The following is a 15867-nucleotide window of genomic DNA, read 5'->3' as shown; positions in this document are numbered from 1 at the left end:
ACGGATGCCCTTTATTATAAGCAAATATTTCAAAAACAAGCACACATAACTATATATTTAATTGCACAATATTTTTTTAGGCCCCCGTATGGGGTAACCCCGTTTACTATCCCCGTAAATGGAATCGGAGAGCCATCCGCCTATTAACCTTACAATATTCAAAGATTTATATAGATAATAAAAATAACTACATGCATAAGCAATACCATACATAATGTCTTATCAACAAACAACTGATGATATTTCTAATTTTGAAAGAAACAAAAGAAAATAAACGGACCTGACATTCTGTATTAAGAAAAAAAGGAAAATAACTGGCAAAAAGTGGTGCCCCTTTTCCTTCTTACTTGCACAATATTATAGACTATACATTTATTTATAACTGTTAGATGTTTTATTAAAATAACCATTTTAGAAAACTTTCTATTTACGAAAATATTATCAAAATTGCGATTTTCTCATAGATTCTCATTTTGAATATAATCTTTAAAAAGATCCTTTGGAAGCAAAAAATAGCACACTGGGTTTGATTGAGTCTGTTCATGAGTGGTTATAGTAAGTACAACACCTCTCACGCCCACTAGCACTGGTTTAAGCTGAATTCTATTACATAGATATTGAATTGAAAGACAAGAAAATATAACAACACTTAATCCAAGTACAAGACTTTTTACGGCCGCTACACGGAATAAATTTGTGTGAGGTCCAAAGTTTACAAGTCTATCTAGCAAAAAGTAAAGCACAAGACCCTATCTTTTTTATTTGTCGAATTTTCTTAGTATAGTCTGAAGTTTAGAAAACTCAGGGTTGAATCAAATTCTACATACACGCGCATGTGCAGAAATAATTCCTGTTTCTTACTATACTATACATTAGTAGCTGATTAAACTAGACCAGTGTGTTCGGTATATCTAACAAACATTATAAGCCCATCCCGTCTTCATTGAACGGTATTATTATAAGATTCGGAGAGACTCTTGTTATGGATGGAATGCCGAAGTCTGCCATTACGAACGCAATTAAGAGAATGAATATTGGTGCATAATGCTCCCCCCCCCCCCACCCCCCTGTGCCATAATCATAATGTATCCGGTCAAAATGAAGTTCACGGAATAAATGCAATTTGTATTTCAGACCCTTTTCTGTTCATATTAGATTTATATATTATGTTACACAGTATGATACTCATCATAGGCCACTCTAAACGTTGCTTTTATCTCAAATGTAAAAACGAAACTGCAAAACACATTTTAAGTCCTGAAGATATTTCTAAAATTATTGCTAAATATTTTTATGCAATAAATGATATTGTGCAAATATGCTTGAAGAGCGCTTATTATTTTCTATACGAAATAACATAAACAAGCGGTAATCTCGTTAACAGTTTCATGAAAATAATATACTCTTACCATATTTAACTTGAAATTCTGCAATATAAAGTTCTGTAGATCCAACTTGATTATTTATAAGCACTTTACATGTTTATTTGAAGATTTTGAAGATTTTCGACAAGAAATAGATGTTCTTATTGCAAAAACAGGTGTTATTATTAAAGTACAACATATATTCAGGCTTCAAGCGTTTCATAATTTATGTCAACTTTACAATAAAATCTCCAAAGACTTAATCTCGGATTAATTTTTAAATATTTAAGTATTAATTCGATATGCCTTTTCCAAAGTACAATTAATTACTATTTATGGCATATCCAAATACACTTGTTTTACGTAAATAGGTTTCTGTTATACATGATTAGGTATTATTTGAATGTTAGGCTGGAATTAAAAAAAAAGAAGTATGGAGTATGGACCGAATACACTAAGATAAAAAGTTTTCGCTTCATAAAAAATGTTTCCAGATCATATCTATTATAAGTAATAAATTGATATTCTAAGAATAAGAGAAGTTCTTTTAATTTTTTTTACATGTGGTCTTTACTCACAGGTTAATCTACACTGCTTGTGTTTAGATCGGAAAAGAAAATTGGTCTTAGAGCTAGTTAGTGTTTTCCCATGTGATTTAGCACAGGGTTCTCTGTATTGTGAGTTGTTTAAGATAAACATATTGCAAAAAAGGCTTAAACCAACAACTGGTGTTTTGCTACTGGTCATTCCTAGGCGATGCCCATCTGTGTTTCTTTGTTTGTTTGTTGAATCCTTGTAGTCTTTTTCATTTTGCTGTGTCCGTGTGTGTCGGTGTGTTGGTCATGTGCATACTTGTACTGCTATGGCTTGTTCGTCCGTGTGGTGTTGGTCTTGTGCATGCTTGTACTGCTATGGTTTATTCGTGCGTGTCTGTGTGTTGGTCTTGTGCATGCTTGTACTGCTATTGTTTGTTCATGCATGTCTGATGATGGTCTTGTGCATGCTTGTACTGCTATGGTTTGTTCATGCATGTCTATATGTTGGTCTTGTGCATGCTTGTACTGCTATGGTTTGTTCGTGCGTGTCTGTGTGTTGGTCTTGTGCATGCTTTTACTGCTATGGTTTGTTCGTGCGTGTCTGTGTGTTGGTCTTGTGCATGCTTGTACTGCTATGGGGTTTGCGATTTGGGCTTGTCTGTGTGTTTGTCTTGTGCATGCTTGTACTGCTATGGTTTGCGGTTTGGGCAGGCTACATTTTTGAGCGTGGATTTCCCTTTTGAATAGTCGTCTTTGTATTTCCCCATCCCCCAACGCCCCCATCTTTTCCTCATTTGCATTTTTATTAAGCAACCCGTCTGCTGTGTCTTTCCATACAAGTTTTATTTGCCGCGGACATGACTTTGGTTTTGTTTGCTTTGCAGGAAATCTACCATTACTTCTAAATTTCTGTCCTTTCTGGAAAGCTGATTATCAATGAAAATAAAAGTCCGCTGTCATTAAAAAAGACAAAAAAGTATAGACGGACATCTATACGAATTATTATCTGGTATGGAACGGAGCGACAACGAAACTGCTTATTATATATTTACACAGACTATTGAATAAAATGCTAGATTCCAATGTCATTTTAACAAAAGTGGAAGAACTGTTAAAAATTAAAATATTGACATAATGGAAAAAACAATTTGTTAGTCAAAGTAATCAAACTTTTATTATTAAAACAGAAAATATTATCAACAGATTTCAGATATCATAGAGGCACATTTTAAATAATTAAGTATAACTTAAACAGCTTAACAGTAACGTGTTTTATTCAGACTTTAATAACATGTGATTTAAATCTTCGTTTTTACAGATCATGTATCTGAGACAACAGCAGCATAACTTCTGGCTAAAGATCCATGAGGTGATCTCGGGAGGAGTTACATGTTACCATAAAAGTAATATGATAAAAATGTTTGTTTTAACATGTGTACAGGAGAGACATTGCTTTCCTGATTCGGATAAAACTATCGTTTTGATCTAATTTGAATTCTGAAATTTTTGTATAAAGTGCATCCATGATATGTGTACTTTCAATTGCCCGTCACATCATCTACACTTGATGCGCTTTCATTGCACGGGCAGCAAGCTGTTTAGTTTTAATTGTAGAGATATCATTATAAGTTACTAAAAGAATATGGTGATCTCTTCTAGTACTTATAGCAAAATGTCGGTACATACAATTGCTATGTTCTTATAAAATCTATGCGAATTACGTCTGCTTATTATTACGCCTGTGCAATGGTTTTACACTGATATGATTTTTTCACCGCGTTAAGACAAAATCATTTGCCCTGTGTCCCTATAAGGTCAATGTGTCCTTCTGTTTTGAAAGTTTTGTACAAAAATAACTGTCTTATTCATCAGCCATTTGAATAGTTTAGTTTATACTAATTTGTTTTTGCTCGATTGTGATGAAAGCTTTAAGCTTATTGTAACCACTCTCGAGTCTGCTTCCTGGAAAAACCAGTACTGGTGTCATATGAGAAGTCATGGTCGTAACCCAAGTTGGGCTCGAATCCACGACCTCTGGGTTAAGCGACCGACACATTATCCACTACACCATCGCTCCCTAATAGTTTGAGAAATACCCGTTGAACACGTGTTTGTACATAGTCCATGCGTGGTTGTTATTTATTGCTATGTTTGTGCTACGATTACTTATCAATCAGTGCTGTATCAATTTTTTGAAAGTCTGCTATTTAGTTTTGTGTTCCGAGAAGGTCTATGTGGTTTGTCTTGCGTATTGTGACGTTGGTAACACAATAGTTGTACAATCAGATGTGGTACAATCAGATAACATCTGGCTAATTTTGAGATTTTTCTATCAGTCCTGTGATCTTCAAATTTTATATGTTCTTCTTCTGCTTATTTTTACGTTTGTACCATGAAGACGGTGCTTTCCTGATTGGAGCAACGAACGCTTTTTTGTCGAAGTCTATAGAGGCATACTGACATGTGACGAGTTTTACAAAGCTTGGAAGATCGTACGGTCCACAGTTTAGTTCATTCAGGTTTGCCTCGCAGTCTGTATGGTCAAGTACTGCATAATGTAGGCTTTTACGACTTGCCCTGGCCTAAAAATATAATTTTTTACTGTAAGTTTTTCATAATTACAATATTACCAAATTGATGTCATGGAAAATAACACATAGAAATTGAGTTTATGTGCAAGTTACCAAAAGAACAACTACTAAGTGATAAAGTTAAACTTTTACGAAATGAATGATAGACAACTCTTACAAGTTTAAATTAATAGCATTGCCTACTCTGGCATTCCCTTTGTAATATATAACTCGCACTGACCTGACTTTTACACGAGTCGGATGATCACTAAAACCATTTAACAAAACAGTCACTGAATATTTAAATTGATTAGCTTCCATTTCAACAATAATGTTATGCTCTAGTAAAATCTGAAGGAACGCTCCTGAGTGATTAGAATCGTCTTATTTGTAAGGTGATAAAACCTCTTTAACAAGTACACGAGCCCGCCATTATCTTACAAGACTTACTGCTAATGCTGTCTTATCATGAAAGGTCACTAACCCAAGTTTAAAACTGATAAGTTCAAATGTTTTCTATCTGTCTTACATATAGAAGGACTATATAAAGCATAACTTCATAACATATTCTAACATATTCATTTCTTACTAATTCTTTCTTCATGTTTTACCTGACTTCTTCTGTTTGGCCCAATGTTACAATATTTCGCTGGTTCTTCCAACGTTGTCATATCGCTTGACTGCTCGTTATTGTCAAGACATTTAACAACATTGGTGTATTCAATAGCAGGGAAGACAACATTATAATCACTGATATAAGTTTTATTGTCCTTTGAATTTTCAGACTGTTCAGCAGTGTTACCAGGAAGTTGATGTTTGTGAACAGTAGCGTACTCTGGACGTTTCAATACTTGCGAATACTCTGGTATGTTGTTATTGTTAAAAACTTTACACTTTTTGCCATCTTTGAAACTCTTCTCTTCTTGACGAATTGTGGCATATCCCTCATCATTTGCGGCATGTTTGATTTCTTTGGATGACACTTTCATAGTATTATCGTCTTTTTTATTATTTGTTCCATCCATAATCACATCGTATTCACTCTCAATGTCCTTTATAATGCGCTTTGCATTGTTGGGAGGACGTTTTGGGAGTGCTGGAGAGTTTTGTAAAGTCAAAAGAGTTAGTTTAGAACTGTTGAAACCACATCTATCTCGCTTCCTGTTGTCCAGGTCGATTTCATTGTAAATGTCGCCTACATAACAAAAATATACATTAGTTGTGACCACAATATATACATTAGTTTTATCCCTATATAGTCAAACCTGTGTTAAAGGCCACCTCTGGACAGAGACTCTGGCTCTAAGGACCACATGTTTTGTTTCCCATTTCATCATTTACAGTGTATTTTAACCTGTGAATAAAGACCACCTCCCAATAAAGACCACAATTTGGTTCTCCGAAGGTGGTCTTTATAGACAGGTTTTACCGTAGTTCAGTGCATTACATTGGAAATAGTTCATTGTATATCATTGTTATATGCTCATATTCAGTGCTTCTCATTATTCCATGGCTCATATGCAGTGCACTTATGGTTGTATGGTTCATATGCAGTGCACTTACGGTTGTATGGTTCATATGCAGTGATTTGCCATTGTGAGGAGTTTTTTCACTTTTATTTATGTGTCATAAAGTGCTTGTCATTGCAGTTTGGTTAAAAGAAAAATAGTTGTCATTGTTATATTGTTTATATCAAGAGCATGTTCTTATGAAGTGTTTATCATTGTCATGTGGTTCATAACAACTGTTTGTCATTGCTATAATTATGTTTGAAATAATCTAGGGTAAATATGGCATAAATGTGAATATACATACTTTGTTCCTTCTCTTCTTGGAAGTTTCTGTAGAAAGGAAAACATATTGATGTTATGAATAAAAATCATAGCCATGCCTTCTGTTCATAGTGTATTTGTTATCATTACAAATATTTTCGAGGAATTTACTAGACAAAGACATATCGCATTTCTACTACTTTAATCATTAAATATTGTTATTTTTCTGATAAGAATTATAGAAATACTTTTTAAGGTATTAGATTTTATATCATTACTGTCATAGAATAATAAACTGCCTGTAGGATGGCCTCTAATGAAACAGAACAATCATTTTAGGATTTACTTTGATATAAGAATCAAAACAAACTACTAATTGACTATTGGCAAAAACAAGAAATTTAGCATTTCGTGAAAGCTATCCGAGTAAAATTACAAACTAAATATATCCACTGCAAACACAAGGAAATAACGGCAATGATTTTATTTTAACTTACACAGCTAGACCGCCTCCGTCACGTGATAAACCTGACGCACCTGGAAAAAGTAATTAATTGATTGCTTTTGTGTGATCTGGCCAAGTGAATATATACCGTTCTTTTGTCTATGTTTAACTAATTTAATGTCGATCAATACTGGCCAGAAATTCGTAAACCTTTATACCCACATCCTTTTTTCAATTTGCAGTTCGCAAAGAAGAGCAGTCAATCTCTTCCAAATTTCAAAGACGCATTCAAATCAATTAATTTGGAAGATGGAAGTTGTATTCTGCTGGAATTAGAAATACCAGCAGGTAACAAATGATGTTTTCCATGGAAATATTCAGTTTCATAATCGAAAGTGTGATCAAGCTATATATACGACATCCTATGGAACATAATTTGGGACCATACTTGGTTCTGCAAGCTTCTGTCTTCAATCGTGTAAATCGAAAAGGCTAACATGAATTATGGAAACATTGGGGCTGGTAATTGTCAATTCGCATAGAAAACGTAGGATCGATACTAGCTATAACATGTGATAGGACAGATTTATAAACATTTGTGTAACTAGCATCTATTCAATAGGGTCTCGATAATGTTAACAATATATTACACAGGAAAAACGTCAGTTTAACATGATCGTGCCGTTGCTAAGTGTAAATCAATCGCAAAATCAAGATAAAACTATTATGAACAAGATTTTGATCGGTAGAGATGTTCCCTGCCCTGGGAGAATGATAGTGAAATGTCAGTTAATGAATCGATTTAAATAATTACTTTTGTAGAATTCGACATATACTGGTGGACAAAGAAATACGCAAAATGACTAAGACAGGTGTAATCCAAACAGTTTACATTATTGTGCCAGCTCTTTTTCTTTGATTTGAAATATCAGTTTTGAAACAATAACTTTAAAGCTACACCGTGCGCATCTTCCACTTGAACACTTTATCATAAGATAGTAACTTTAACTGCGCGGTAATTGTTATGTTTCCAAATATGCAATTTGAGCATAAGAGATGTATGAGGACATACCTGCATTTGTAGATGCCCTTTTGCGTATAACAAGAAGAATGGTTCCAGCAATTACTACGACAATAATCACTGAGCACACAGCAGTAACCACGATGACAGTTTCGCTTAACAACACAGTGGTTGGTGACGTTTGCACAGCATGTCCTATCCCCGTTTCAGACGTTGGTGTAGTTACAACGGTTTTCTCTTCCGCAGTTGTTGGAGCACACTCTGGAAATTAAAAATAACTTAAAGTTAATAGATGAAATAATACTGAAATGTAAACACACAGATAAACTTTCGTTTTAGTTGTAACACATACTTACGTATACTTATCTGAATATGTATTTCATACACTGAATATATATTTTGAACAGGTTTAACATATACTGAAATTCGTTCAGACAATATATGTTAGAACAGGTGTAATAACACTGAAGTGCATGTTTCGAAATTACTATATATTAGGTAAAACTGAAATACATTGATAAACACCTCAAGAATAGGTGTGACCGCTGGTTCCAGACCAGAAAGAAAATGCCACTGTACTTGTTATACCCTACCCCTATAGGAACCAATGAATGAATGTGAAAATATATTAAATCATTCAATAGCGCATTTCTCACCTAAAACACACAGTTCGGTAAATGTGTACTATGGATATTGAATAAGTGGTAAAATTACATAATTGTTCTGAATGGCTGATGTGAAAATGTATATCAGTCGTCGTTTAAGTACACGTGTATGCTAAAATGTGTGTATGCAGAATAAATGTGCAATGTGAATTAAATAAACAATACAGATATGTAACAATGTATGACTTCAAAAGCATTTCTAAGATGAATTTCATTTATCATTTTTACTTTTATTGTATAACTATGAATATTTGTCTGTTTACATTCCGCCTATAATGTGTACACTGCTTTGCCTCTAGAACGGATTTCATTAGGGAAGTTCACACAAGTTTTGACGAAAGCATAAAATATGTGTAGTATTTCTACAATATGAAATATTGAGACAATGTGACTGGTGCACGATGGAAGATAAATTACCGCATGTTCAGTATGCTTGGTAACCGTTTATGCGAAAAAAGTAACCCTGAAATGGATTAGTGCATTTTCCCGGTCATGACCATGGTTCCCATAGTATACCTAGGGGCCGAGTATAACATGTACAGCGGCATTTTCGTTCTCTGGTCTGGTGCCAGTGGGCGTGACACGCTGCACTATTAACAAAACAATCTATGAATATATTTTGAGTAAATGGCTTATCTTTAATTTGACAGCCCATTTTACATTTAGTCTTTGACCGATAGTCTGTCGCTCTGATTCAGTCCAACAATGGATTTGATCGAAACTTTAACTTCTGATCAGTTACTCTCATTTATATATTTTCGAAGCCAAGCGCTTAATACATATTAATTTTTACAATTTGATTTTTTTCTCTCCTGGTTGCTTAAGCAAGATAATGTTAATCAAGCATATTAAGTAAAAACTCATCTTAGTAATTATATGAATACAACAACCAGTGTATTATATTTTAAAAAGATTTAAACAGTTACGGTTTAGAAATGCACGTATCTAAAATAGGTATTATTTCCTTTTTACCTACTTTAGTTGTTCAGACTGGAAATAAATGAATTCTGAATAAACACGCTTTCAAAACTTCCCTTATGATGCAGACTGGTGTAATATCTTGAAAAAATATCAAATAGACATGTAAAACTAGACACTACAATGAAATTCATAAAGTCACCTTTTTGAATACTTTCATTTTAAAGGGGGAGGGGCGGGGGGATGAAAAGGTATTTAAAAGAGAAACACAACAAAATATTAAACGGGTTCGAATTCTGTGAAAAACCTCTTCCAGTTCCTTAAAAAATATGTAACAGGAAAAACGAAAAGTGAAAAAAATAGCATAAAATGTTGCTTAACAAAAAACAATGATCAATTTATAATGTACTAACTAAGGCTTTTTCTTGAAATTTTAAAGTTTGCAACGTTATTGTTTGATAGTACGCATGTAAAAAATAAACACCAAATGATGATGTTAAAAGAAAAAATACAGAAGTTTCATTTATTTTTATTTTACATTTTTTCATCATATATAATTGTGTTTTTTATCGAACTTTTTTGAAATTGATATTTAACAATACCTATATTAGTTTGTACTTCGACATCGCTGCGTGAGAGATTTCCGTTAATAGTGCAGTCCCTGGTATACGTCCCGTTGTCAGAATCAGCGAAGTCATGGATCGTGAGTGTGAAATTATTCTCCTCGTACTTTGGGTCTCCTTCAGAAATAACTTCTTCCGGACCTTGTTCTTGTTTTAAGTAACGATGCCATCTGTGAGAACCGTTTTGTTGTATGGAAATAATTGGGAGAAGTTTTAGCTCTGCATCGATGTGGTTTTCATGACATCGGTAGATTACATTGAGTTCTCCGCATTCTATTGAAATATGAAATTATATGTGACATAGGTACATGATAAATGCTTGGTTAAAAGATCCATTTCACAACAAAACGATTCAACGTTAATGGTCAATAAACTTTTAATATAAGATTTAGTTTTCAAAAACAAAAACAAACAAATCTGTTTTTTTTTCAAAAGTAAGAAAATAACATGTCTTAAAGTGGCCTAAATATTGAAATCAGGAAACATGCATGCTTTAAATATGTGTACAATACACCATTTTCTGCTTTTTATAAAATGTTTTGTAAAGATTAGTGTTATATAGGTATATGATGAAAGAGATTCAATATATATTGAAGAATAGATTTTATTAGAAAAAAGGAATGTCGGACAATTACTATAAAATATTTTAATTTTCATACTAACGTTCTACATGGTACTTACCAGCTAACAAATACAGATCTACCACTTTTGATAAAAGTGAAGAAACAAAGATTACTTTGTGAACGTAAAACATACTTTGCATTTACTAAATTTTAAGATATCTCCATATAAAATATTAAAAATGTCTTGAAACAAAATTTTTATTCAAATGATAACTAATCAACACACAACATCAATCTGTCGTCATTGATGATGGCTACTACGCGTATATTAAACATTGAAATGACCACTTGACAACAAGGAAACTAGGCAGGAAGGATTTATCAATTAAAATAATACACAAGTTTAAGTACAGGATGAAAATACTTAATGATGCATCAACTTTAATGAGTAAATCTATTAAAGTAGTTCTTTCACAGTTTGTTTTGTGTTTTAAGTTTAAAAACTATTGATAATGTCAAGCCCAATTTAGAGCATCTGGCAACAACGGTACAACATAATAAACAGGATCAAAATAATAAGAATGACAAAATGATAACGAATGAATTATAAATGAGTTAAATGTGATAGTACAAAATATGAAATATATTTTATAAATGGAGAATGAGGCTATTCATGTCTATTATTTACATACCGACATGTTATGTTTGCTGAAAATTGACAATTATATTAATACTGCTTTGTCATTGCTATTTGATTCGGAAATTTTTTACAGCATTTGTATTTTTATGATAGTACATTTTAGATATTTCCTTCTTTCAACTGTTAAGAAAATACACTTAAAAATATATTGAAATTCATCACCTAAAGTATTTTCAATTCATAAATTACAACTGCTAAGATTTCTGTGTATCTAAAATCTTCCCTTTTCAAAAGAAAATTGTATTTGCTAGATGAAATAAGAAAATGCTGATTTTTTTTTCAAATAACAAAATCTGAAAAACATAAATTGAAATATTGACACTAGTTACATAGTGTACCTCTCCAGTTTTGAATAAATAGGTCTTGAAACATTCAGTTAAAGATACTTTTAAACAATGTTGATGGTAAAACTGGTCTAACTGGTCAAAATAAGCTTCCGAGTGTTCATAATACACCGAATTTAATCTAAATTCACACTTCCATGAAAATATAGCATAAAAGATTTTGGTCCCGTAAATAGGGCAACACCATATTTGATACCACTCTCCTTACACAGTGGCCATTGAAGTGACCTCTGTCATAACACTTTTATTTTTCATTGTTATTTTTGAAATTGTTTCGAGTATTCTGAGACATTGATGCTAATGTGAGTTATAAATCAAAATAAGAAAACAATATTTTAATCATGTGATTTACACGGTCACGTGGTATTTGTTAAGACAGCGAGTAATGTTTTTTTGCTAGGGGAGATTATCGCTGCAGGGAGTTCTCCCTGTCAAATGGTACGTATTGGCCCTGTAGCCACACAATACTGATGTTACAATATTGTATGGATTTACTTATGAAGTATGCATTCAAAATACATACAAAAAGTAAAATTTATAACGTGAGTCCATACCCATATATATGACTTTTTTATTTCAGAAAGAACTAAACAAAACACTGTGTTTAGAAATGATTAAAAATACTAAACGAGAATGATTCTTGTGTTGCATCAGTTTCCGTCGTCTGTTTTTTTTATGAAAATGAAATTCTGCCAATAATAGTTTTTGCTACAAGTAGTGTTTAGTACACGTTTATCAATTGACATAATTGGTAACTGCAGCAAAATACGTAACCCATGTAAAGTTCTTAAACAAAGACCAGAACAGAGTCAAATTATGAACAAGATCATGTTCTGCATGGGTTTCACAAGCATTTAATGCCGTTATTACGCAACATCAGATGAGCATTTTATATAAACAGCTCTGTAAATGAGGAAGTGCAAAATGTTAACCTCAATTGTGAAACAAGTAGCCATAACAATTAAATCATGAGTGTTGCACACTTAAAAGTTTGTCTACACTACCTATCCTATCTTCACCCAAACCAATAAATTTATTCTAAGAATTGTTGATACACTTAGCGTTATCTATCAATAATCATTGTGTTTCTCACGATTTTTATATGTCAAGGTGAATTTCGTCACGATTAATATAACTAATTCTTTGAATATTTTTGACGTAATTTATAAACAAGAAGTACGAACATGGACAACAAATGACCATAGAAATGGAAAGGTTACTGCTCAAAAAAAAACACAACAAATTGCACACTGCAGACACTGACAAAGCCACAGTACTCAATGAACAATTTCAGTCTGTCTTTACCTCTAAATCTCCACTATCTCTTAAGTCTCTAGCTGAAAGAGATTCCGCAGCCACCGTTTAGTCCCCATAATCCAATGCCTGATATTGATATCCCTACAAATGGTGTAGAGAAACACCTTAAAGACATTGACCCCCACAAGGCTGCAGGTCCAGATCAAATAAGGCCAATAGTAACAGAGAAGCCAAGTTGACCTCATATTACTTTACTTCTCCCAGGCGTTTGATATAGTCAACCATGAAAAACTAGTCTATAAGCTGCATTTCTATGGTATAAGGGGCCAAACTCTGAAATGGATCAAAAGTTTTCTAGACAATGCGTCACAGTCCGTAGTTGCAAATGGGTCCAAGTCCAGTAAAATCCCAGTTTCATCTGGAGTTCCACAGGGTTCGGTCCTAGGACATTTCCTATTTCTTATCTATATTAACGATCTTCCTGACTGTGTTCGTTCTAAAATCCGGCTCTTTGCCGACGACACAGCTATCTATCTCTCTGATAGTAGCCTCTCACTCTAGTCTTCTTCTGCAACACGACCTGCACCAACTGGAACAATGGGAATCAAAATGGGACATGAAATTCAATCCATCCAAATGCCAAGTAATCCAAATCACAAAACGAAAAACAGCAATCCCCACAAAATACGTCCTGCATAACACAACCCTCGAAACAGTATCATCAGCAAAGTATCTTGGCATCACTCTTTCAAATAATTTAACATGGGAAAATCACATAGAAAATATCACCAAAAAGCAAATCAAACACTAGGTTTCTTAAGACGAAACATCAAAGTGCACTCAAAAGGGCTAAAGTCAACAGCATACAGGACACTTGTAAGACCTCAAATGGAGTACTGCTCCTCAGTCTGGGACCCATACACTGGAACTCTTATAGACCAACTGGAGACAGAGCTGCCCGCTGGGTCAAACACGACTACGGCCGAATGTCAAGTGTTCCAGACATGTTAGCTTCCCTTCAGTTGAGACGCCTTGACCTTCGCAGAATTGACCAACGCCTTGCCATGTTCCATAACATCCTGAACAACCGGGTTGCCATCCCTCTTCCAGACTACCTAGTCCCTGTCTCTAGATCTTCACGTCCAACCAATGGACCTAGTAGATCTGCAAGGTATCTACGACCCGAATTTTGCCACAATGTCGGAAAGTGGCAGAAATTCCCGACGATCCACGAAGTCAATCAGTCGTGAGAAAGTTCTGATGAAGGTTGCAGTTTGTAACCGAAACCGTCAACAATAAAAATAGTAAGTTTCTTTGGATGTGTTTCAATGAAAATGTTACTTGATGGAAGATAGATAGATGTAACAGCTCAATATTATTCATTCTGACAAACTTGAACTGTCTTTATGACACCTCACAAAAATGCCTAATACAAAGTTTTCATTAGTTTAACTTGATTATTATATCATATTCCCCAGTAACATAACATCACATGCGCTTTGTTGGTTTTCTGCACATGTAATAGTATTTTTCATATTTCCCTTGCAAGCAACAATAAACGTTGACGAGGTGGTTATATATTATTATAGGACTAAATTATTTTTCTTGTGTTCATGCATGTGTACACCCTTCTGATTTTTCATTGTTTAATAGGGAAATGAATCAAATCGTGTTAGAATTATGCACTATTTCAGCATTTCGTCAATACCAAAACCGATAGCAGTAACATTAGAAAAACGGCGATAACTTTCTTATTTCTGAACGAAACATATTTATAATAAGTGTGAGCATTCATTTTCTTAGTTTGATCATTTCCTATCTGATAATAATAGTTTCGTTTTAAAATTTGATAAAAAGTTGTTTTCGAAATTTTTGACATGGAAAGCAAAGTTATTCAAAAAGAAGGCTGAAAACAGTGAATTATTATACAACAATTCACTGTTCTGACGTCACAATTATTACGTCATAGCGTCAAATGGCATAGCGGCGCGCTGGAAAAGAAACCAATTGAAAACGGGCAAATATTTAATGAATGCCGTCAAGGATGTACTTTAAAGTCCTTGGTAACGTGTAAGATTCGAAATTATATATGTCATTTAGTGATTTGCTCTTGAATAAAATCATTGTTTGTCGTTCAGATGCGTATTATTATATCACTCGGGCTGTGCCCTCGCTTCCTTCGCATCTGAACTCCAAACAATGATTTATTCAGCGACAAATCATTAAATGAGATATACAGTCAAACCTGTGTTAAAGACCACCTCTGAACAGAGACCACCTGGCTTTAAAGACCACGTGTTTTGTTTCCCATTTTAACATTTACAGTGTATTTTAACCTGTGAATAAAGATCACCTCCCAATAAAGACCACATTTTGCTTCTCCCAAGGGTGGTCTTTATAAACAGGTTTGACTGTATTATTTCTTAAATATAAAAATGATAAACAACGGGTTTATCAATATGTGAGCGTCTCGGCTAAACCAGTCAAATTTCTTTAAATATTAGATATTAGAATTATTTACTTGTGAATCCATCGTCAAATGGCAGACATATAAAAGGGAGAAAAAAAAGTCTTACAGCAAACTCGCTACAATGTCTGAATGTTCTCTATTATCTTTGCCGGACCAACAAGACTTCTATTGTGATATGTCTGTTAGAAATATAATATTTTACTTTTAAATGATAATTTCAATAAGTCATTTAGCTCAGTTTGTTGATGTTCTAGTAAATGTTTGACCCTTATAAATTTTCGGTATAATAAAAAAACATTGCATTCCTGAGGTGACATGAAAAATGTTCACCTCGAGAAATATGACTACCGACCGAGGCGTCAGCATGTCCCAAGGAGATGTAGCATTTGAATTACACTCTGCTGGTCAACGAGTTCTTTCGTGTAGTGGTCATCCTTTGCAATGCTCAGCTGCCTTAAAGTAGAATCGTATAACTTTAACTCAGGTGCATTCCATCTTAAGAAACTTTGCCTTTTTTAGAATAATGTTGATTGTTTATTATTTAGCAGGACCATACAAGATAAATAAATGCTGTACTTAATTCTAAATGCTTCCCTTGGTTTGTTGTTTCGTGTACCAT

At 33.7% G+C, this 15867-nt stretch overlaps 1 protein-coding gene across 2 annotated transcripts; it reads right to left on the bottom strand.

Annotated features, from left to right (window-relative positions):
- Positions 1–3055: 3055 nt before the first annotated feature.
- On the bottom strand, positions 3056–10805 carry LOC123559539 (uncharacterized). 2 transcript variants are annotated; one of them, XM_053552597.1, is made up of 7 exons: positions 10596–10802; positions 9894–10187; positions 7760–7969; positions 6740–6779; positions 6286–6311; positions 5082–5665; positions 3056–4482 (listed from the first exon to the last, which is right to left on the bottom strand). In XM_053552597.1, exons 1-7 carry the CDS (start codon positions 10675–10677, stop codon positions 4255–4257), a joined length of 1464 nt encoding a protein of 487 aa, XP_053408572.1. In that variant the 5' UTR covers positions 10678–10802; the 3' UTR covers positions 3056–4254. The 2 variants fall into 2 exon arrangements, with proteins under 2 accessions (XP_053408572.1, XP_053408573.1); XM_053552598.1 differs by having other exon boundaries at positions 4316–4482; positions 5060–5665; positions 10596–10805.
- Between the last annotated feature and the right edge of the window lie 5062 nt (positions 10806–15867).

This window comes from Mercenaria mercenaria, chromosome 10 (genome assembly GCF_021730395.1).
Source record: "Mercenaria mercenaria strain notata chromosome 10, MADL_Memer_1, whole genome shotgun sequence".
Lineage (NCBI taxonomy): Eukaryota > Metazoa > Mollusca > Bivalvia > Venerida > Veneridae > Mercenaria > Mercenaria mercenaria.
This window is presented reverse-complemented; position numbering and strand designations above follow the sequence as displayed.

Excerpts from the sequence above, each read along its gene's own strand:
- LOC123559539 (XM_053552597.1), bottom strand. The coding sequence starts at position 10,677 with ATGCAAAGTATGTTTTACGTTCACAAAGTAATCTTTGTTTCTTCACTT. Across the intron at positions 7,970-9,893 it reads CGAAGTACAAACTAATATAG|AGTGTGCTCCAACAACTGCG; the intron begins GTATTGTTAAAT and ends TTTAATTTCCAG. Across the intron at positions 6,312-6,739 it reads GACGGAGGCGGTCTAGCTGT|AAACTTCCAAGAAGAGAAGG; the intron begins GTAAGTTAAAAT and ends TCCTTTCTACAG.